General features: G+C 37.4%; 1 protein-coding gene across 2 annotated transcripts in view; it reads left to right on the top strand.

The window, feature by feature from the left end:
* RECK (reversion inducing cysteine rich protein with kazal motifs) overlaps nucleotides 1-20,065 on the top strand; it is a 57,244-nt gene extending 37,179 nt beyond the window's left edge. For both annotated transcript variants that reach the window (XM_072033355.1, XM_038173681.2), the window contains 10 exons: nucleotides 347-483; nucleotides 2,101-2,241; nucleotides 3,121-3,309; nucleotides 5,947-6,069; nucleotides 6,582-6,753; nucleotides 8,793-8,985; nucleotides 11,110-11,320; nucleotides 12,681-12,754; nucleotides 16,419-16,574; nucleotides 18,808-20,065. In XM_072033355.1, the coding sequence (XP_071889456.1) occupies nucleotides 347-483; nucleotides 2,101-2,241; nucleotides 3,121-3,309; nucleotides 5,947-6,069; nucleotides 6,582-6,753; nucleotides 8,793-8,985; nucleotides 11,110-11,320; nucleotides 12,681-12,754; nucleotides 16,419-16,574; nucleotides 18,808-19,023 (1,612 nt within the window). In that variant the 3' untranslated portion in view covers nucleotides 19,024-20,065. The remainder of the gene's footprint in view (nucleotides 1-346; nucleotides 484-2,100; nucleotides 2,242-3,120; nucleotides 3,310-5,946; nucleotides 6,070-6,581; nucleotides 6,754-8,792; nucleotides 8,986-11,109; nucleotides 11,321-12,680; nucleotides 12,755-16,418; nucleotides 16,575-18,807) is intronic.
* The last annotated feature ends 3,809 nt before the right edge of the window (nucleotides 20,066-23,874 follow it).

Genomic DNA, 23,874 nt, shown 5'->3' with positions numbered 1-23,874 from the left:
GAGAGGTAAACGTTTAATCTGTATAAAATGTTAAATCAAGGAAATGCTTGAAAGATACATGCATAAGAAGCCATAGAAACAAAAATCACCAAACTCAAAGTAAGTAAAGTTTAGTGTAATAAATAGTTCCTGTCTTTGTATTGCAATTTTTTTCCTACCTCTGCTACTCTTTACATGCAGGGATATGTGTATGATTTTTATATACATACATATACGTGCATGCATATATATATATATGTATATCCAGAGGAAAGGTGCGGATTTGAGAAAGGGAAGAATATTAATATAAGACCTTTTTTTTTTTCAAGTGATGTTCATGAAGTTTTGTTTGTTTATTTATCTGAAGATCAGATTGCGTGGAAATACTGAAGAAATGTGGAGATCATAATAAGTTCCCTGAAGGCCACTCAGCTGAAAGTATTTGTGAGCTCTTATCTCCAACAGATGACTTGGAGAACTGTATCCCTTTGGATACATACCTGAGTAAGTATCAACATATGTAGGCAACAAAACTAGAAACCAAGTTACGTTGAACACTTATTGTTAGTTTTAATATTTTTGTTACTATTTTCAAATAAAATTGTATTAAATATGAAACATTATTTAGTATATTAGAGAAAATTGTGTTATTCAAATTGCCGTAGCTTATTGCATTTATTCCTTCTTGTACTTCATACTTCATGTGGCGAGGCTTTTAGTAGCAGTGGAGGCTGCAGGGGCTACATGGGAGGAACTTACCGACGGCTCTGTGCCAGCCACAGCTGGCACAAAACAAACCTTAAACTAAAAGAGGGGAAATTTAGGTTAGATGTTAGGAGGAAATTTTTCACTCAGAGGGTGGTGAGGCACAGGTTGCCCAGAGAAGCTGTAGTTGCTCCTTCCCTGGAGGTGTTCAAGACCAGGTTGGATGGGGCCATGGGCAACCTGGTCTAGTGGGTGGCAACTTTGCCTATGGCAAAGGAGTTGGAACTGGATGATCTTTAAGTTCCTGTCCAACCCAAACCATTCTATGATCTCACCTGACAAAAAGGTACTGAGCAATAATAAAACCACCAGCACCATTTATTTACAGAAGAAAAGGTGGGCAATGCTTGGGAGGATTGATATCAAATAAATATCACTTAAACCATAGCATAATCTTGAACATAAATTGTAGATGTACAATGTTATGCTTTTTTTTCTGATATATAAACTGTGTTAATGTTCTTTAACTGTGCAATTAGAATAACCAAAAAATACATTAGCTACTGGGGTAATAGAACATGAGCTTAGTAGGCATGTTAGCCCTCAACATGGCATACAAATGTATTAGTAAAATTTTATCTTAGTTCTAGATTTTATTAAATGCATCTTTTACATTCTTTTCCAAATCTGCTCTTCCCTTTTACTGGTTCATATTACATACTTATATCTGTAGGACTTAAACTTTTTTATTGTTACAGGATTTTTAAGTTTTAGACCTTCCAAATTGAATTTTGTTATTTCCTTCTTAGAATCCCATGAACTTTGAAAATAATAAAATTTTGTTTAAAGCTTCAACTGAAAGTGTGCCTCAGCATATGCATATTGTTCCCAGAAAGACAACATATTAAAGCTTTGGGTGGTTCTTTCCATCTAGCTGCTTCATTTCCATGTTGTCTTTCCTTTCTTTAATCTTGTAACAGGAGAATATTGCTACTGAGTTAAAGGGAAAACAGAACCAAACTCCATCAATGATACCAAAGTTGGTTAAACGTCAAGTCTACTCCAGACCTACAGTTTCTTGATTATTGACTGTAACACTTTTCTTGATTTGACTACTGATCATTGTCAGATTGTATTTTTGTCATGTATAAGAAACTCTTGGGAAAACAAGATGGGGAAATAAATTTTGTTTATGAAAAAACTCTTTGGTCAGTGTTTCCAGGACTGAGTACTAAACTTTTTAAGTAAGTTTACAAACTAACTTGTCATGTCAAGTTTTTAAAAGTATAATTAAAAATATAAAATATTTCACTGAGTTTTCAAAAATAGGATTTTACTTAACATAAGAAATGCCATGCTTTCCTGAGAAATAAACCTCATTTAAATCATTATATATATTGTATATTCTGTTTTCAGGCCCAAGTTCCTTAGGAAACGTTGTAGAAGATGTTACACATCCATGTAACCCAAATCCATGTGCGGCTAATCAGTTATGTGAAGTAAATAGAAAAGGATGTCAGTCTGGAGAATTGTGTCTTCCGTATCTGTGTGTACCAGGTAAGGGATTTGAATTTCTGTTTGGCTGAATTTTGGTAATAAAAATGTTACTGAAATTTTGATGAAAGCTTTAGAATAAATTGCTAATATTCCCCCAAAACTATTATCAACATTATCTTGTCTTTTCAAAACCTGTAGCCTGCCTTGTAGCTCTTTTCGTTTATTCATATGTTCTGATTTTTGTTGTTAACTGAAACGTGCTGTATTATTAGAAGGTATATTACTTATTTTACTTCAGAAGAAATAAATGTCCAGACGTGGTCTCTAAGCATCCTGCCTGCTATTTAAAATTACAACCATGAAGTACTGAAAACACAGTGCAGCTTGCTGCACCTGAGGGCACAATGGCATGTGTTGCCCTGTATTTCCACATCTTATTAGCCATATCTGCGTAATTTTCCTTATTGGTGAAATGAATGGACACAATGTTCTTGAATTGCCTGCCTTGAAATTAATGAAAATTAGGATGTCAGTCTTGGGAGGACATTCTGAGAGCTCTGAGAGTGTGATCAAATGCAAGGAGATCAAGGATGCACGTTTGCATTGACAGCACTTCTGGTATTGTATTAATGCTCAAGATACAGCTTCTTAGGTGTAGTTGTTCCAAATCCCTTTTCATAGGCCAGAACAACTTCTCAAACTCTGTCTGGTAGCTCACAAGTAACCAGTTCAGTAACTAAGTAAATTAACACCCAAACTTTCTATTATGAGCTCTTCACTGTTACTACAACCTTTTACTTCACTGGATTCGGAATGCCGAGTCTCAGGGCTTGAGAAGCAAGTGACATGGCATATAATTTTTATCTGCCTCTCCTTTTTTCAAGTGGCACTTGACAAAGTATTTACTAAATATGAACTTAAAGTTCTCTTTGTACCTAGGCTGCAAGCTGGGAGAAGCCTCAGATTTTATTGTCCGTCAGGGTACACTTATTCAGGTTCCATCGTCAGCTGGTGATGCTGGTTGTTACAAGATTTGTACCTGTGGACACAGTGGATTGCTAGAAAACTGCATGGAAATGCATTGTGTTGACCTCCAAAAATCATGCATTGTTGGAGGACAAAGAAAAAGTAAGTTTCAGAACAATTATTGTATCTTTATACAGCTCCTGTTCTTTAAGCAATGAAATCTGGGGTGCATATGATGATCCAGAGAACATGAATGCAGAGTTTGTCAGAAAATACAAAAGTTAATGTCTGCATCCCTATAATACTTGCTTAATTCTTTTATATGCTGGACGGATGGATTATTTAAATCAATACCTAACAACATCTGTCTAAACCAATGAAAGTCCTGTGTAAAGCTTGTTCTTAGTATGCCATTTTTCAGTGAAAAGGTCGCTGACTTGGCTCACATGCTCTGGTTTTATGGTATTTGATAATACCTAGCTTCTTTTCTGAGAGCAGAAGTTAACTTTGGAGAGCTCTGGGGACTGAGGAAGACAGGGACTGAGGAAGGCTCGAGGGGAGGCAGTAGGCAGCAGGGATGAAGCAAGAACAGTGAAACAACAGTATTTGTTCTAAATGTGCTGTATTTCTGAGATTTAAGCATCGTGTAAGTCACTCAGTTGCAAAATCAGTGATATTTTATGTGTAAATCAACTGAAAAATATCTTGGAAACTTTTTGCGAACTGCTGACAAATTCCTTCTTTCTTGGGTGTTTCTGTGGTTTAAACAGCTTTTTGTGCTACAGAGGCTTTGCTCTTCCATCCTCGTTTGGTCAGCTGCCATTTGTCTAGGAGTACCTCTTCCAGATTGCTCAATGCTGAGGATTTTACTTGTGCCCCTTTAGTATTTTACAAAAATTCTAATCATTCAACTGAACCTTCAGAGTAGAGATTATAGCAAAATGTCTTATTTTGTAGGGCACAGTTACTTTTATGCTTTCCTGAAGAGCTGTGTATCTGCTAGTGTCGTGGTTCCGCTTGAGTGGGCAGCCGAGCTCCACCACAGCCGCTCTCTCACTCCCCCTCCTCAAAGAGGAATGGGGAGAAAATATGTGAAAGGGGCTCAAGGATTGAGATAAGGACGAGAAAATCACGCAATAATTAGTGTAACGGGCAAACCAGACTCAGCATAAGAAGACAGATAGTAAGATTTATTGCTCATTACTAACAAGCTAGAGAAGTGAGAAACAAAGGAAAGAAACCAAAAGCACCTCCCCCCCCCATCCACCCTCTTCCACCTCCTCCCCCCGAGCGGCACAGGGGAACGGGGGAATGGGCGTTATGGTCAGTCTACAGCACTTCTTCTCTGCCGCTCCTTCTCGGTCACTCTCGTCCCCTGTGCTGTGGGGTCCCACCCACGGGATGCAGTCCTTGATGAACTGATCCGGCGTGGGCTTCCCACAGGCAGCAGCTCTTCCAGAACTGCTCCAGATATGGGTCCGTACCACGGGGTCCATCCCTCAGGAGCAAACTGCTCCAACCTGGCTCCCCTACGGGCAGCAGCTCCTGCCAGGTCACCTGCTCCTGCGTGGGCTCCTCTCCACGGGCTACAGGTCCGGCCCGGAATCTGCTCCGGCAGGGGTCTTCCACAGGCGGCAGCCTCCGTCGGTGCAGGGCCACCTGCTCCACCGTGGTCTCCTCCACGGGCTGCAGCGTGAAACCCTGCTCCACCGTGGTACTCCATGGGCTGCAGGGGGACATCCTGCTTCACCATGGTCCTCACCACAGGCCGCAGGGGACTTCTGCTCCGGCGCCTGGAGCACCTCTCCCCCTCCTTCTACACTGACCTTGGCACCTGCAAGGCTGTTTCTCACTCCCTTGACTCTCCCGGCTGCTGTGTGCCGCAGCGTTTTTTTCCCTGTCTTAAATATGCTCTCACAGAGGCGCAAAACAACATCGCTTATTGGCTCAGATCTGGAAAACAGTGGGGCCCTTCCCAAACATGGGGCGGCTTCTAGATCTTTCTCACAGAAACCACCCCTATGGCCCCCTGCTACCAAAGCCTTGCCACATAAACCCACTACAGCTAGTAGTCTTTAATAACTGACCTAGTTATGAATAAACTGGCAGTCATTAATATAAGTAGATTTTATATCAGCATACAACACAGTGAAGGGCAGTCATACGAACAGTTTACAAAACCAAACTGGAATCTCTAAACTGAAGAAAAAATCCCTAAGTTTAGTGTTTGATTCTCAGATTAAGACATTAGAAAGTTAGTGATTTAAAAGCTGCAGAAATCAGGCAGAGTGCTATCCTTAAAAAGCAGCTGTGATGGTGTTAGTAGTTGCATTGTTAAAGGCTCCTTTCTGAAAGCCAGTGGGTCAGCACGCACCACTGTATTTGTGTATTCCTGTACTTAATGCTTCTACTGGGTTTCTGTTTGGCTTTGCTAGAACCTTTCTTGTTCCCTGCTCTGGACAAAGCTTAAATTTAAACTAAACTAAAACTTAAACTGTTTGCCGAGACTGAAATTACAGCTGTAATGGAATTTTGCAAAACAACAAAGACATAATGAATGACAAAAATAATGAAGCATTAGCACTTTCTACTTCTTGACAGAAAGCACACACCAAGGATAGGGGTATACACAAAAGATAGAAGTTGCAGTTGTAAAAGAAACTGAATAAGGGAAATTAAGGGAAAAATAATGAAAATGGTAGTATTTGTATAATACATCTGAGTATGTATTATGCAGAAGACCATGTACTCTTCTGGTATATTTGTATTAATTGTACACATTTACTTATTTATTTTAAGGTCATGGAACATCCTTTAATATAGATTGTAATGTCTGTTCATGTTTTGCTGGAAACTTGATATGTTCTACTCGTCAGTGCCTAACTGAACATAGTTCAGAAGACGAACGTCGCAAGTTTACAGGTAGCTTTCCAAACTACAGAAACTGTAAGGTTATTATTCTTAGAATGAAGTTTAGCTTCTAAATTCTTTCTACAGTATTCATGGAGATAATTTGTTATGAAGATGTTCTTTTCCAATGTTCATCCTGCACGTAAGAAAAAATGCATGCCTTTGAAAAAAAAAAAACAGTACTGGAAAATTAAACCTCAGGTAGTCTGTGGAAATAAGTAGAGACAAGGTAATGCCACTGGGAATGAGAGACAAGGAGTTTGGGGGGGAGGGGAGGAAACACAGAAAACTGAGTAGAATCAGCAAGGAGGCAGGGCACAGACTTCCCTTCCTACTACCTATAAATGTGTATGTGCTGCAGTATCTACAGTATTGCTTATTTACAGGAGGGAGGTACCAGTTTCAAGATATGGTGTATCTTCACATTTGCTGCATGACTAAGGTGGCTTAGTGACCTCTTGTTTATCTTCTGTCAAAGAAAATAAGTGTGCACCAAACTCCTCTTTTATGTGTTACTTTTTCAGGTTTACCATGTAACTGTGTAGATCAGTTTGTACCAGTATGCGGTCAAAATGGGCGCACCTATCCAAGTGCATGTATAGCTCGATGCGTTGGTCTCCAAGACAATCAGTTTGAATTTGGATCATGTATTTCCAAGGATCCTTGTAACCCTAATCCTTGTAATAAAAATCAAAGGTAAAAGCAGAATGTTTTTAAGCTTTTCGTTGACATCTACTCATAAAGCAAATATACTTTTTTCCTTGGTGAATGAATTGTATAGTCCATTGTACTTTAGAATACTCCAATAAGAACTATTTGAAGTAGCTACTTTTTATTTATCATAGTAATGGACTGTAATAACTGCTGATTTTTTGTTCTGTTTATGTAGCACTGTATCATTTAAGTTCATTTAGCAGATCTCAGTTCTAGCACAAAAACAGAACTGATGTATAGTTTCAAAAATGGGAGAATAAAATTTTGTTGAAAAAGCAATAAATAATTGGGCATTTTACTACTTTGTTTCATACTTTTCTTCCAGAATTTACCAAAAAACAAAATCACTTGAACTGAATGTTTGGATTCAAGCTTACTTATTCCGTCAGTAATCTGTGCTTTTTAATTCTGAACCGGGAAAATATTTAGCACTCTGGAAGACTTAAGTTTCTCTTACGTAGTCATATTGATATCTTGTTAAAGCCACGTCTGTGCAGTGAAACATTAAAACAAAACTTTGGTCTATACTACTAACACAAGAAAGTCAGACCTTTCTTACGGAAATCAATGTCTGCGGCTTTTAATGTTGGTCTTTGTTTTCAGTTTTCTTAGTGTTGTGTAATACTTCAGTCTCTTTGAATTTGTACATGTTCTGTTTGGAAAGAAAGCCACCATAAGAAGTTGTGTAATACTGTGCTTTCATGAAAACTAATTACAGTTTTTTTTTCCTGCCCATTTAAATGCCTTGATGCAGAAAACTTCAGAGAAAACAAAATAGTTTTGCAGCTGTAATTGTAGCTGAAGCATTGAAAACTATCAATCTTTAAGCTGCATTGTTGGTATATATTCTTTGACTTCTATATTTTTAATTTTGCAAGTATTGAAAGACTTTCCAGATTCACAGAATAATCGTTATGCTTAGAACCTCAACTTGTTGTTTCATTAAAGACTGTACATGATAGATTATTCTGGGTCAGTTTGGCATTGTAGCATAAACTAAATGTGTAAAAGCTCATTTTAAAACTGAAATGCTTAGAATATGTTTAAAATCTTACATTCCACTTCTATTTTTAAAGCATTTAAATCTCAGAATTTGAGTCTTTCCTCATATACATGTAAAATGAAAATGTGTAATGCATAATACAGCAACACTCAGATTAAGGACATATTTTACATGATTATTGTAATTTGTAGGAAAAAGGAGATAGTCAGAAAGTCATTTGACCTTTCATCAGTCTATTCTTCAAATTCTGTTGGCTGTCATCTCTTTAGTAGAGGGATGTCTTGCAGGACATACGGCAAATGCTTTGGAGATAAGACCATGGGAGGTACACATTTAATATAAAAAGGAAAGTACTTCTGGTGGTTTTTGATCTTCAGTTCTATGAATGCTTGAGAGGGGTGACAGGCCAAAAAGGAAACTATATTAGTACTGGATTTTTCTGTTTCTTTTAAGTCATCCCCAAGATCAGATGTGATATAATGCACTGAACCTATAAAGCTAAAATACAATGAGATATTTGTAATTGAATCCTAATAATCTTTTAAGTTGTGTTTTTATTACTCTCTCAAGAGAGGGTTGGGCTATACCTCTATAATGTAATCATTTTCATTTGCAATTCATTGCAAGTTTTGGTGTTTTATCTAGTTTTCCTTAAATACATGTTTTAAAAGTGAAGCTTGAGAGTAGGTAAGAAGTTTATTCAAGACTTTTTCAGAAATCCATACTCAGTAAAATAATTGGTAAAAGATTAATTTTTATGGAACATATAGCTGTGTGCACATACCTTGACTAAATGTGGTGTGAACAAGTTCCAGGTTTGTAATGAACTTGTAATTGTCTAAATTGTCTAATCAGAATGTTTTGTCACATGCATTTCCTTCAGTTCTGCTGAACCAGTGCTCTATAAAGCACTGGAAAAGATTTCACTGTTGTTTTTTTCTGACTATTTTGAGAGGGTTTTTTGGTTGGTTGGTTGTTTTTTTTTACAATGACATGAAATTATTATGACTTTATGCAGGTGCATACCAAAGAAACAAGTTTGCTTGACAAGTTTTGGAAAGTTCAAATGTAGCCAGCATGAATGTGTGCCAAGGCAATTAAATTGTGACCAGACACGGGATCCTGTTTGCGACACAGACAATGTGGAATACAATAACTTGTGTACTTTGTACCAAAAAGGAAAAACTTTAGCATATAGAGGACCGTGCCAGGTAGGAAGTGGTTCTAGCAATATTAAATCTGCTTTGTTTTTTAATGTTCCACTTTGCAATATTCTGTTTTTATAGTTTACCAAACATATTCGTAGATTGTAGTCCTTTAGAACTGTAATTTCAACTAGAATAAAAAATACTCTGCACAAAATGGTATTCAGGATTTTGTCAACTGTTTCTTTGCTTTAGTTAGCAAATGTCTCAAAACCAAGCAAAACCTTTGCTTCTGCCTTCTTGGAGGAAATACTCTGATATTTGTATTAAGTCTTCCTATATTTTTCACTACTACTGCAAGCATACCTCAATGCAAGCTTTAATTAAAGCAGTTCCTTGGCTAGTAACACCAATTTTCACCAATTTGAACTTTCTGTAAATGAAAATTAATGCTTGTTTATTTCTCCATTACAGTAAATCGAATTTATTCAGAAAATGTCAGGACAATTTGACTTGCATGTTAAATTCCCCTTTTATCTGCTTAAATAGTGGAGTTAAAGGCTCGGAGTCGCTGCTATCTTGTCAGCAGTAGGCTTTCTCTAGCAAGTCTTTAGCATTTTGTTTGATTGCATTCTTCCTTTAGCAATTTCATTGTTCACAATACTCTTAAGATTTTTTGAGACTAAGCAGACTATAGTATTTTCTTTAGATAGTCTGGATTGTATTGGTCTTCATACTAATCCCTCAGAAGGATTAGGATTAGGTTAGTTCTTCCATCCCACCATTCCCTACAGTATTGGTAGACAGGCTGTTTCTATCACTCTACAGACAAGCTAGGAGCTACTGTTTTCAAAGTCACTGGCTTTACCATTGATGGGCTGGTCCTTTCCAGATTTTTTCTCAAATAATGAGGACGAATTTGAGACATTCTCTTGGTCTCAACTGATGAATGTTCATAGAAGTACAGAACCCTTGTTCGGGGTTTTTCTGTGTAATAAATACACTTTTCATCCACTTCAAGTTTCTGCCTTTGTCTTTCTGTCATCTATTTTTTTTCCTTTTTCAGCAACCTCATTAAGTACAGATAATTCTTCTCATAGCATATCAGATACCTCACGAGATACTGCTCTTGAACATTAAGAGTTAAAGGATATTGCACAGCTGTTTTTTCCTACAGCACTTATATATCTAGCTGCATCAATGTTCAGAAAGCCTTTAACAGTGGTAGCTTTAAGTTTTTGCTTTTACAATTTTCCTTTCATGGGGAAGAAGACTGCAAGACATGAAACTGCATGTGGTGCTCACATTTACTTGTCTTCTATTATTTCTGTTATTAACTTCAGCATGTAAAAGAAACTAATTGTCTTGCTACTTGAGAGGATGCACAGTGATGATAGAGGTATGGTGACTTGCTTGAAATATTAGTTTAATAAAATATTTAGAGATTAGCAAATTATGGAATGAACTGTGTAATTTCACAAGAATTGAACAAAAATATATTCATACCTTGTCTGTGAAGAATCATCAATTCCATTTGCTTCTTATGTTCAGAAGCATAAGTTTGTTGGCATTTGACTTCTTGAATGTATTGGACAAATATATCTGCATAGGCAAGATAGGAAGAAAATTACATTTTTCTATGATTTTTATGTGTATTTGAATCAAATGACACATTAGATACGGTTTTGGGAAAGAAAGTGGATATAATAAATAAATGTGTTTTTTATAGTTAGAAAGGTCTCAACAATAAATACTTTTGCCAGAGGTATCTGGTAATAGATCCTGTTTTTCTGAAATAAATGTAGACACGTAGCTTCTCAAATAATGTGTAAGAAAAGCACACGCACACACTAAATTCCAAGAACACATTGAGATGAATAAATAATTTAATAGGTTAAATGAAACTAGTTGTATTATTTAAGCATTAGAACAGGTCCTACAATTTATCTTCCCCAAAACATGTCTTACTATACATTTCTCAGATACAGCTTAGATTATTCTTTAAGTATTTATTCTCTGCATTTAATACCTGTACATAAACTGGCTGTTTATTTACTCTAGATTTACTAACAGTATTATCAGCAAGTGAACTTTGCCATGAACGTTGTTCTTCTTGATGTTATAAAATGCTCTTTATTTTTGTTTGTAGCACAAACAAACTGATCTTTAAAACATTTCTATGTATTTCAGCCATTTTGCAAATCGGTAGAACCTGTATGCGGGCATAATGGGGAAACCTACAGCAGTGTCTGCGCTGCCTATTCTGACCGTGTGGCTGTTGACTACCATGGACATTGTCAGGCTGTAGGTGTGCTCTCAGACTATAGCTTTCATACAGAGTGTGCCTTTGTTAAGTGTCCCCAGCTTTCTGCTACTGCCTGCAAACCAGTCATTGCACCAGGTATGTTGATTCATTGTTGAAGTTCACTGCAGATAGGAGAGAGTCTCCAGGCTACATGTATTAATATGTGTATATTTGGAACTAAACTTACGCTGTAAAATACTGTATTTCATTATGTCTCTGAGACCTCTAAGAGAAAGGATGAAGTGGAGGTCTTTAGTTAAGGCTAGAACAAGACAGTGTCAGGACACAGCAGAGTAATTCTAAAGTGGAAAGGCTTTTGGTTTTATGAATCACTCTCCTTCAGTCCTTAGAAACGTGTGCAGCTTTCCTCATAGGACCTGTTTTGGAGAAATGAATGAGGTCTGCGGTGTCTAGGGTAGAGTGTCAGTGGGAATTGGATGAGTAATTTTTCGGAATTGGCAGTGCAAATACCACATTGGAATGCCAAATTGTCTTCAAAGTCAAGTTCCCAGAATAACAAAACTTTTATTTAATTAGAAGACAGAGTAAGATATATTTACAGTAATGTGAAAAAGGAAGACAGTGGAAATAGTTTTTGCAGTTTTGGTATTTTGAAATGTTTTTTCATTGTCTTTACGAATACTTCTCAACAAAATGGTCAGTAACTAATCACACAGCAAGGAAAGGTCAGTTTTCAAAAAGTTCCATGTGTTTTTTTCTCAATCACTTGTTTGAAAAAGGGCCCATGTGCTTTTAGTATTATGTCTAATATTGTGAAAGTCATTCTAGGAATGTGAATTATGTAGTCGAGGGTATGAATTAAACATAAAACTATGGGTAGGCAGAAAGCTGAAATATTAGCCCTTTTGTTTCCAAGATTGTGAGGGAAAGTAGTAAGGGAAATACGACATGCTTGCATGTTAAACACAGATCTGATAGAAAGGCTGGGTTTTCTTCCCCCCTTCCTATATAAAGATTCCAAGTTCTAATATGGTACAGCCACATAAATTGATGTTTGCAATGTGCAGTTTTGCTTCTGTTATATCCTAGCTATTTCAGCTTTTGAAATTCATCGCTACTATGGTTGCATATGCATGCATGTATCCATACAGAACCTTGCCTTGCAATATTTAATGTACCTGTGTTTTTAGCTTACAATAACATATCATATTTAAACAAATAAAAGTTAATCTTGCTGCTTCACTTTAGTAGTAGTAAGTGTCTGTGTTGAAAAGTGGCTGGTTTTGCATTGCAAATGTTTTCAACATTAAAAAAAAAAAGTGTGCAATTTTGCTATCAAGCTGAAAGACTTTGGTAGTTTTGATATTTTTGTCAGTATTCAATTTTTGAGCTCTACCCACTGTAAAGTGAAAAGACAGTTTGCTTTTATTTCTGGGATTTTATGGTGTGGGGATTTTGTTTTGTTTTGTGGTTTATTTGGTTTTTTGTCACATAGGAGCCTGCTGTCCACTGTGTGCTGGAATGCTGAGGATATTATATGACAAAGACAAGCTGGACAATTTTGCAAGGGTAAAGTTCAATCATTCCTTATATTAAATGGTACATGGAAAAGTCAAGTTACTTTATACTTTTCTGTATAATGCATTATACAAGCAATTACCTTTCAGTAGATAGTATATGATTTGTTGTTTTCTTCACACTGTTTATACTTCCTTTTATTTCTTAACAGTCAGATATAGAAATTGAATGACAATGCAAAGTGAAATAAAATCAGTGTAGACACAAACAAGTCTTTTAACCTTGCAGTATAAGTGACTTGTTACAGTAAAGACATGCTAAGGGAACTGCATCTATTTCATGGTAGCAATACAGTGTATATTTGTTATTTATGGCCTTTTCGTTAAGATTATTCTGCTGGCTCACTATTTACTAATATAAGTAACTTAGTTCTGACATTGTCTGATGTTTATGTTGGATTGTTTTTACACTTTTCAGGATCATCTAGATAGTTATCACTGATTTTGCTGTTCTTCAGCTACAGTGTTGTTTTTTAATTTAACATCTCTGCAAGTTAGATACTCACATTCTTCATTGCTGCTATTTGAAAACCTCCAGTTTAGTCTGAATCTTATGATGTTGATTGTCCATCACTAAACAAAACATTCTAGGACCAACCCCACTGTTGGGTGTATAAAAGGATTACACTTCTCTGTTGGTCCTTGCTTTCATGCTTCAGTAAATGGAACAGAGCACAACACTTGATTTTCAGCACTACATTGCAACAAAATAGAGTTTATGACAACTGTGCATCTTGAAGGTATATATTAGTTGCTTTTTTCTTTTTTAGGAGTTTCCTAAAGCACCTCGATGATAACTTCTTGGTGGAGGTGCTAAGGGAGCCAACAAGGAAAGATGCCCGCCTAGATCTGTTGCTGGAGAACAGAGAGGGTCTTGTGGGGGACGTGGCAATTGGTGGCTGTCTCGGTCATAGTGACCATGAAGCGGTTGAGTATAAAATTTTTGGTGAGAGGAGGAAAACTGCCACCAAAACTTCAGCCCTGGATATGGGGAGAGCAGACTTCAGGCTGCTCAGGGAACTAGTTAGCAAGGTCCCCTGGGAAGCTGCTTTTGAAGGCATTGGCATCCATCAGTGCTGGTCAGTCTTTAAGCACTGCCTCCTAAAAGCACAGGCAATTCCAAAACACTGGAAGTCAGGCAGGCAGAGTAGGGCTGACCAGGGATCTTCTTATGCAGCTTAGGCATAAAAATGAAGTGTATGGCTGCTGGAAGCAGAGTCAGGCAATATGGAAGGAGTACAGGTATGCCGTTTGCTTTTGTAGGGTGAGAATTCGTGCGGCCAAAGCCCAATTAGAGTTGAAGCTGGCCAGGTCTGTGGGAGACAATAAAAAGGGCTTTTTTAAATATGTGAATAGAGAATAGAGGACCAGAGAAAACATAGGTCTGCTTCTGTATGGGGATGGTCACCTCACAAGCAAGGACATAGGCAAAGCAGAGATGTTTAATGCTTATTTTGCCTCTGTCTTCAATGCTGACGATGGGCTTTGGGACCCCCCTGTGCCCTGTGCAGGAGGACCGTGATGGTGGGAATGATAAACTCCCAAATGACCCTGAACACATGCGGGATTTGCTGCTCCACCTGGATCCATATATGTCCATGGGTCCAGATGGGATTCATCCCAGGGCGCTCAGAGAGCTGGCTGATGTCATCACAGGGCACCTCTCAATTATTTTTCAACGGTCTTGGGAATCTGGAGAGGTCCATTGACTGGAAGCTGGCAAATGTTGTGCCAGTTTTCAAGAAGGGCAGGAAAGAAAACTCTGACTATAGGCCTTTCAGTCTCACATCAGTGCCTGGTAAAATTATGGAGAAGATTATCCTCAAAGTTATTGAAGTGCACCCGGGGGACAATGCAGTCATTGGTCCCAGACAAAATGGGTTCATGAGGTTTAGGTCCTGTTTAACAAATTTGATTTCCTTTCATAAGATCACCCATCTAGTGGATCAAGGGAAACTAGCTGATGTGATCTTTTTGGATTTCAGTAAAGCTTTTGACACAGTTTCCCATAAAATCCTACTGGACAAAATGTCCAGCATACAGCTAAACAAAAACATCATGCGGTGGGTGAGCAATGGGCTGACGGGCAGGGCTCAAAGGCTTGTGGTAAATGTGGTTACTTCAGGCTGACAGTCAATCACCAGTGGGGTCCCCCAGGGTTCCATTTTAGGGCCAGTGCTCTTCAATGTTTTTATAAATGACGTGGATGTAGGACTGGAAGGTGTTTTGACAAATTTGCTGATGACACCAAACTGGGAGGAGTTGTTGACTCTGAGGGTGGAAAGGCCTTGCAGAGAGACCTGGACAGATTGGAGAGCTGGGTGATTACCAACTGCGTGAAGTTTAACAAAGGCAAGTGCTGGGTCCTGCACCTGGGATGGGGCAACCCTGGCTATATGTACATTGGGCAATGAGATGCTGGAGAGCAGCCCCACAGAGGGATCTGGGGGTTGTGGTAGACAGCAAGTTGAATATGAGCCAGCAGTGTGCCCTGGCAGCCAGGAGGGCCAACCGTACCCTGGGGTGCATCAAACACGGCATCGCTAGATGAGGTGATTGTCCAGCTCTACTCTGCACTGGTGTGGCCTCACCTCGAGTACTGTGTGCAGTTCTGGGCACCACAGTACAAGAAGGACATCAAAGTGTTGGAGAGTGTCCAGAGAAGGGTTACAAAGATGGTGAAGGGCCTAGAGGGGAAGACGTATGAGGAGCGGCTGAGGGCACTGGGCCTGTTCAGTCTGGAGAAGAGGAGGCTGAGGGGAGACCTCATCACAGCCTACAGCTTCCTCACCATGGGGAGTGGAGGGGCAGGCGCCGATCTGTTCTCTTTAGTGACCAGTGATAGGAGCCACAGGAATGGGGTCAAGCTGCAGCAGAGGAGATTTAGGCTATCAGGAAGAGGTTCTTCACCGAGAGGGTGGTCGCACACTGGAACAGGCTCCCCAGGATGTAGTCACTGCACCAAGCCTGTCAGAGTTTAAGAAGCCATTGGACTGTGCACTTACTCACATGGTCTAAACTTTTGGGTAGACCTGTGTGGTGCCAGGAGTTGGACTTGATGATCCTTATGGGTCCCTTCCAACTCGGGATATTCTGATTCTATTCATCCTTGCCAGTCCCACTCAACCTTTCTGAAGCAAAGTCAGTTTTTATTTCCAGATGATTGCAAATGCAGCTTGGACAAACAGTTCACATCCCTCTTGCGACACCTTGGTATTGGTCTGTTTAGATCTCCCAAAGCAATCTATTCCATCTTGCAGAGAAATTCCCATCATCATTCTCCTCATTCCTGGTGGCTCTTGGAACACCTAGATTCTGTGATGGGTAAAGGAGTGCCAGTTGGTAGGTCTTCTCTGCCTGATGTTTTGAGTACAAGCAACTGTGACAGATGACTGTTTATGTTATTTTGAGGGATGTGATACACAGGCATACCAGCTATGAAGGTGGAAGACAACATATATCAAAAAAACATGGTTAATTTAAGAAGTCATTTATTCCTAACCCCTTATCTTACCCTTTTCTTTTTGTTATAGATTAGCTGAGTAGTTTAATGGCTAAAAGATTTTCTAGCATGATACTAAGTTTTTTAAAACTGGAGTAGAAATGTAATTTTGTATAATATCACATCATCCAGGATGTTCTTTGTTTTCTCCCAGGTAACAAATAAAAAGCCTATAACTGTACTTGACATACTTGAAAAAATCCGCTTGCATGTCTCTGTGCCACAGTGTGATGTGTTTGGATATTTAAGCATAGAATCTGAAATTGTGATTCTCATCATTCCTGTGGATCAGAACCCCAAACCATTGCAGGTAGGCTATATTCTTATTTTGTTTACCCAGTATGGATTTTATTTTTTTTTTTTTTTTAATGTATACACTTTATTACTTTCAATATAGCAGTTTTAAAGTTGTTCATTTTCTTGTGTGCTGAATGCATGGGGATTTTTCTAATTACTTTAATCCGAATAGTATTATTAATGGTAAAATGTGTCTTGAGAATCCTGCTGTCTTGGTAAGAGGTTTTTGAGTATGGGTAGTTAAAGGGGCAAGGTGAATGATGGAGTTACATATTTTTTTTGTTTTAAAATGAATATGTGCAGAACCTCCAACATTTTATGGCTAAAATAACGGAAAATATAAACTGATGAAAATATATTTATTACTGAATACCTTAAATTATATTAATTGGAAAATAAATGGATACTTGTGTATGAAATGGTGCTCTTCTGTCTCTAGTATTAGGCTTAAAAGTAGGTTGAAGTACATGAGATATTAGACTGAAGCACATACATATTGCTGCATTGTGCTTGTCTTGATGTTAAGCAGCAGTTCATGCCAAAGGGAATCTGCTGATACTATATTCTAAGATCAACCTTGTTTTGATGATCCTTTCCAACTCAAGGTGAAAAGCGCAGGGAGATCCCAAAATCCTGTTACGATCTTAAAAGGGAAATGCAAGTCCAGTAAGTTCTCCAGCACGCCATGTCATAGCTAATTCCTGCTAGCAAATAAGCACCAAAAGCTCACAGTACTAAACTCTAAATGTAAACCAACAATGCAGGCCAATGTTCTTAAAGTATTTTCTTAGGAACGCTTTAGAACAGTAGAAGTAGGACTTTGGCTGTGTATTGCATTTGGATTATTTTGGAGCTCTCGTTTCATTTTTACTTTCTGATCATTAAACTGTGCAAGACCAGCGAGGATATCTTCTTCCTATTAAAAGCAACGTTTTAATACCAATTTTAATGCCTTGCCATTTTACAGTTGTTTCCCATAGTCTTGCTTGGCCCTGTTGACAGCACATTATAATGAAGTCCTTTTGGGGTGCTCTGACTGGTTCATTCATCTTACATATTGATGTGCACTACTTTAAAATGGAAGATTTAGTTTTGAGAACAAAAAAAGAGGAGAAAACAATCTCATCTTTTACAGTTCACTTCTTTGCTGTTTGTTTTATATCAATGACTGCTTCCCTTTCCTTTTTATTTCTACAGTCTCATTTTGCATTTTCAGTATTGCTTCTGGGATGGGCTAAGTTCAGGTATAGTGTGAGTGGGCAGATTTGCTGCCAAAAATTTTGCAAGCTGCAGTATCAAATAGGGCAGTTGTGACTTTGCTACTGGAGCAAACCTGTTATGTCCAAGTCTGCTCAACTTTTAACAGAAATATTATTCCTTGAACAGGAATAGCTCAGAATTTTACCAGAACTTAGGAAACAAGGTCTTGAGCCTTAACCAATCTGATCAGCTCTCACCCAGTCTGCAGCAGATGCTGTGAGACCCTGGGGGAGAGGAGGACGGTCTGAAACCAGAGAAGAGCTGCTCAGCTCACTGCTGACACCTGTTACTGAGCTAGAAGTTACTCAACTTTCAAAGCTTTGGGACCTCAGATGTTTAGTTTGTCAAGTTAAAACTTTATCAGCAACAGCTTCCGAAGCTGATAAAGAAGCTTAATACTAAATTTATTCCTGGGGTATATTAGAAGCAAAGGTGGAAAAAATGGGTTTTATAAATAAATTTATGTTTATCATTATGTCAGTGGGAAAATGAAAAGTGAACGACGTTATCTTGATTTTCTCAGGTTTTCCTATTATTTCCATTCTTCTATTCCTTTCCCATAAAAGTAATCAGATTTCCCTGATTATGAAGAAAAAGCCCTGTAACTAGAAAATCCCAATTTTCCACTGTTGCAGACTTCAAGGCACTGTATCTTGGTCAATCAGAAAGGAACTCCTCAATTTAGAGGTATTAACTAATAATTTATGGTGAGCTTTTTGGAGTCCACATTCAGAAACATCATCCATTCTATCAAGCTTCCTTTATTTCTCTGTTGCTGCTACTCAGGGCTTCTGCAGAAGTTTTTCTAGTGCCAAAGTCTATGAGCTCCAGTATGTTGTTTAATGACTACTCCAAATCATCTATGTAAATTTTACATGTCGATTGGAATAATTCAGATTTTCCTTTCTAAATTTTGCAATCTAGAAATAGTTTTGCATTGGCATTTTATGTGACAAGAAGAGAAATAATAATACTTTTCTTCCTAGATTGAAGCCTGCAATAAAGAAGCAGAAAAGATAGAGTCACTGATAAATTCAGACAGTCCAACATTAGCATCACATGTGCCGCTGTCAGCTCTAATTGCATCCCAAGTACAAGTTTCATTTAGCATTTCTTCTACTTCTGTTAAAGTGTTGTCTGTTCTGCACTCCCTGTTCATAAGCCTTTTATTTACTTTGTTAACATTAATGTGTTATATATAGCTGCTTAGAAAATATGCATGAGTATTGAGGGTGTTTTGTATTGTGAAGGACATTGAGAATTGTTGATCACTGAACCAGAAAACAAAAATTCCAGAACACTTGGTGTACTATTTTTCACTGAAGAATGAAGAATATTTGGAATAATGTGAAATGTGATTCTTTTATTCATTACTAGTCAGATGTTTTTTTCAGCACAATTAGATCATTTTCCACTGATCTTGCAATCATAAAAGTACTCTGGAAGGTTCTGACATTATAGATTTATGATTTTTGAAAGAAGGGATCTCACAGTTGTTGTTTTTTTCAGAAATGAACAAATAGTGTTTTGAGTTTATTGAAAAAATTTAATTTTATATTATTGAGATGAATATCAGTGACAACAAAAAGTATGCACCTATTCTAAACATCATTTTTGGAAGAAAAAAAATGCTGCTACTTAATTACCTTACCAAAAATATGAGAGTTTATTCTCATGTAAATACACTTTCATATTTTATTATGAAGAAAACTAGCCCTGGGCCTATTTCAGCAGACATCTTTACTTGGACTTGTGAAGATTTGCAGGACATTGGGCTCAATGCTTGTGAAATGACAATCAAGCTCTATACTAGTACCTGACTTCAATGAAGAAGTATGTTCTTTTTATAATTTTGTACATTTCAGAATCTCATATTGGATGCAAAATTATAAAGAATCTCAGTATCTATATTTAAGTGCCATTTAAAATATTGCAGTATTTGCATGTTATCTAATGAAATTTATACTTTAAATATGTTTAAATGATTATACAAACAGTATGTTTTATTACTTATTTTATTTTATGCACATGACCTTAGTCTACATGAAGTATTTTATATCAGTATTATGATAACCAACTTTTGAAGTATATACAGAAAAACTTATTTTTGCCAAAATGCTGAACGTTGAAAGAAAGCACTGAAAACTTTTCAAACATGTATGTTACTGTAGCATGTCTGTAGCAATTATTTTCTGCTAAATCTTTTAAACACAGAAGTATTAAAGCTTTTTTATTTTAATAAAACTGTTGTGTGTCCTTATATATGAACATATGTAATTTTATAGAAGTCTGCATTACAGTGCTTCTTTTTTTCTTTCTCAAATCAACACTTAGAACTGCAATTACATACCTATATAGTCTGTAGTTATGTACATACTTATATAATATTATGTAGTCTTATATAGCTTAATCTTTCCAAAGAAAGTAAGTTTCAAGTCTTTGTTTCTTGTGTTTTTTCTTACCAAATTTCTTTGTAATGTCACATACATGCAAACCAATGCAATGAGTGTCAGACTTGTTTGACAGAAGATTTATCAATATGTTTATGAGATCTTCTTTGTACAGTTATTGTCATCCACAGTTTTGATTTGGAAGACACTTTCCTCACCCTGTGCAGCTGGAAATCTGCACAAATGTTAAGGACATAACTAATACCTTATTTATACCTAAACTTTAAGGCTAAACCTCCTCCAAAGCAAACTAGTCTGGTGACTAGATGAAAATTCTTGCAAGTCCGCAGAGAGAATTTATTTGAAACCTCCATCAGCTGCTTTTCTATGTATTATCTGTTGTTGTGGTGGTCTATGAGTAAGTGGAGAGTAGTTTTATATTTGTTGTGCTCTCTGTATGGTTCCTGAATTCTTACAGTAGGTTAGTACAAATGCAGCTATTCTTGAGAACTGTTCTCACCAAGTATCTCCAGGAAGACCGATGCACTTAATCACCAGTCTTGACAGAAAGAACTTGCTGAGTATCTTCACCTGCTTCTAAGATTCTTTTGTGTATGAAAAAATTGGACACAAGTGTAATGAATACATTTGAACAGATTTTTTTTTTTCCTAACTGGAGTGGCTGAGATGATCTCACCAAAAACTGCAAGTAGTTCAGATTTATTGAACTCCTTCTTTTTTCCAAATCATGAGTCAGTACCTCTTTAACATCTATCTTACAGCCTTGCTCAGTGCTTAGCTGAAGTAATCTGATATCTACTAAAATTAAATATGCGCCACACTGGAAGAAGAAAGAAAGATCTTAAAAGCCTATCTTCAGTAGAACTGCGTAAGCATATATTGTGACTTTTTTTTGTACAGCTGTAAAGATTTTATTTAATGAAAGCTCATATAAAAACAGTTGTCTCAATTTGTACAATGAATTAAGAATCTGGAAAAAGAGGAATTTCAATCCAGGGATTTTTTCAGTCACATGTGAATGTCTAGTACTTTGTGGAAAACAGTGAAGCTCTTGAATGGTTATGTTAAATACAGGCAGAACTAATGAAATTTAGTGTAATCCTGAATATAAATCCAGCATCCAAGCCATACAAGGCTTAAGTTCTTTTTGCTGAATGAACAAAATTAGTTGAATATTTTCTAGGTATTCTCAGGATTTCTGGCTCCCTCAAAGGAATGAAGAAACTGATTTACTTACGGGTTTTGAATACAAAAGAAGCAGAAGAGACAGAGTAAACCAAGCACAATTTCACTTGAAAAAGTAAAAGTTGTGAAATTTGAGCTTACTGAGGAGACATTTAATAGAGGTGTCAGATGATTTTTCATTTAACTTTAATGAAGTTCTGTCAATCTCTGAATGGAAATCTGGGTTTTCTTAAGAAGGGATGGAGAGAAATTCAAAGCACCATAAGACTGGTTGTTGTTTTTCTACAGGGTATGGCTGTAACATATACAAAACATTTTCTCATCTACTGGAAACCAGAGTTAACATCAATAACTGGTTCTAGAGAGATGCTTCATCCCTGTTTCTGTCTGTTTAGTTTGACTCTTTTCAACAGAGTGGTAGTACGGCTGATATGCCAGCAGTGCACGTTCATACACCAGGAACAGTTCATACACCTTACACCTGGTCCCCAGGAGTGGACCAGCCAAGGAAACAAGTATCAGAGTAAGGGATTTCTGGGTTACAGTTTCTATTGAGTTTTGAGCCCAGCAGGAGCCAGGATCTCTGAATTTTCAGCAAGGTAATAGTTCAGTTCCATGAGAAGCAGTTCTCTGGGGAGCTGGAGATCATGAAATCTGCACTTAGAGCCACAGTGTCATTTCATAGCCCTGCTCTTCATTTGTGCTCTAGCACCAAAAAAAATACTAGGAAAGGAGGAAACAGAGTTATAGCTGGAGCTGCCAGTGGAGAAGACAAGAAAGAACAAGAGAAGTTAAACCTTCTGCAACGTATTTGGACACCTCAAGTTGCTGGACCATTTATCTATCATTCAAAAAGGATATCATGTGTTACTTTAAAATCTGAACCTCTAATTTTAAAGTCTGAATAATACACTCTCGGCACCAGCACCATTTTCTTCTTTGATGCTAGTACTGGGAAGACTGGTGTAGGGTCAAGAACGTAATTTGATGCATGCAATCCAGTTCCAGTTCACAAAGCTAACATCCCACCCTTGCTGATGGTCATCAGGGCAGAGTGCCCATTGCTTAATTAATTCAAAATTATCTTCTTCACTTCCAAATGGGTTGTAAGCTAAAATAACACACTGACTCTGATAATGCAATTAATCAGATCTTTCTCCAAAAACATCCATGCCTGATGGCCTTCAGTCGTACACTTGTACTGTCAGCTCAACATTTTGCTTTCCTGGTGAAGGTCAATGCATAAAATACCTACCTGTATCATAGTCTTTAAGACTTTATGCTATTGATGGCAAGAACCGCTATTTCTTTGACAAACAGCCAAAACAAAGTAAGAACAGTACTTTCAAAGACACCCAAAGCCTGAAATGATTTCATTATGAAGTGCATTTTAACATACCACTAACAAGTAACACCTTATGCAGAGTGAGAAGACAGGCATCCAGTCCATATTAATGTTGCAGGTATCTGCAGAACCATGTTCTTCTCAAATGCACAGGGCAGTACTGTAAGCACATGCTGCACATGCCCTGTTAAAACTCAATGTTAAACTAAAATTCAAAAGAAACAGATAAAGACTATGCCATAAATGTCTGGGGATGCTGTTCTTAAGTAAAAAAAAAAAAAAAAAAAAGAAATACATATGGTCACAGTTGCAACTTGCCCCTCCTCAGAGCAGCAGAAACAGTGATGGCACTAAATCATGCTGTTAGGTCAGACTTTAAATGCAGCACCACCAAGTTCTGCTTCATTCATTAATACCTTCACAATTTATTTTCAAATACTTTGTGCAATGGAAGGAGTGAAAATTCATATGAACTTTAAGATAAGCCATGCATATTTTTGGAACTTTTTTTTTTTTTGTATTTTTCCCCTTGCTATTTATTAGACTCCTTTTTTCTTTCCATGTATCTGTACTTTGCTACTTGACTTCAAGCATCTTTCCCCCTGCAAGTGCCCACAGTTAAGTTTGACAATTTTATATGTTTGAAAACTGCATGGCTAGGTGGAGCAGGACTACATTTATAGAGGCATCTGTTAGGAATTACAGACCTGAAACTATAAAGGAGCTACTTCAGTAAGCCCCTAATTTTTGCTGAACAATTTAAAGCAGTGAAGGACAAAAAGCATCTTATCCTGTGGCCAACTACTGTAATTTGAAAACTAATCATACTGGTGCTTTGGTTTTTGTCCATCAAGAAAAAGTCAGTTTAGCAAACACTAAGAACTTAACCCCTAGAACACATGCAGAACCAGTGCGACCAAATCCCATTAGAGTAACAATCCTCCCTATTACACATTCAAATAATAAGCCATTGCAGTATTTCACAAACATGATTTTTCCTGCTCAAAAACTTGAGACCACAACAAAGTGTTTCTCAAACACAAATGCTTCTACGAAACCAATAGATTCCAGAAAAATAAACACAGTTTTATTTCCATGAAGAACAAATGCCT

Source organism: Anas platyrhynchos, chromosome 2 (genome assembly GCF_047663525.1).
Source record: "Anas platyrhynchos isolate ZD024472 breed Pekin duck chromosome 2, IASCAAS_PekinDuck_T2T, whole genome shotgun sequence".
Lineage (NCBI taxonomy): Eukaryota > Metazoa > Chordata > Aves > Anseriformes > Anatidae > Anas > Anas platyrhynchos.
Note: the sequence above shows the minus strand (reverse complement) of the source record. Positions and strands in the feature narration are given on the sequence as shown.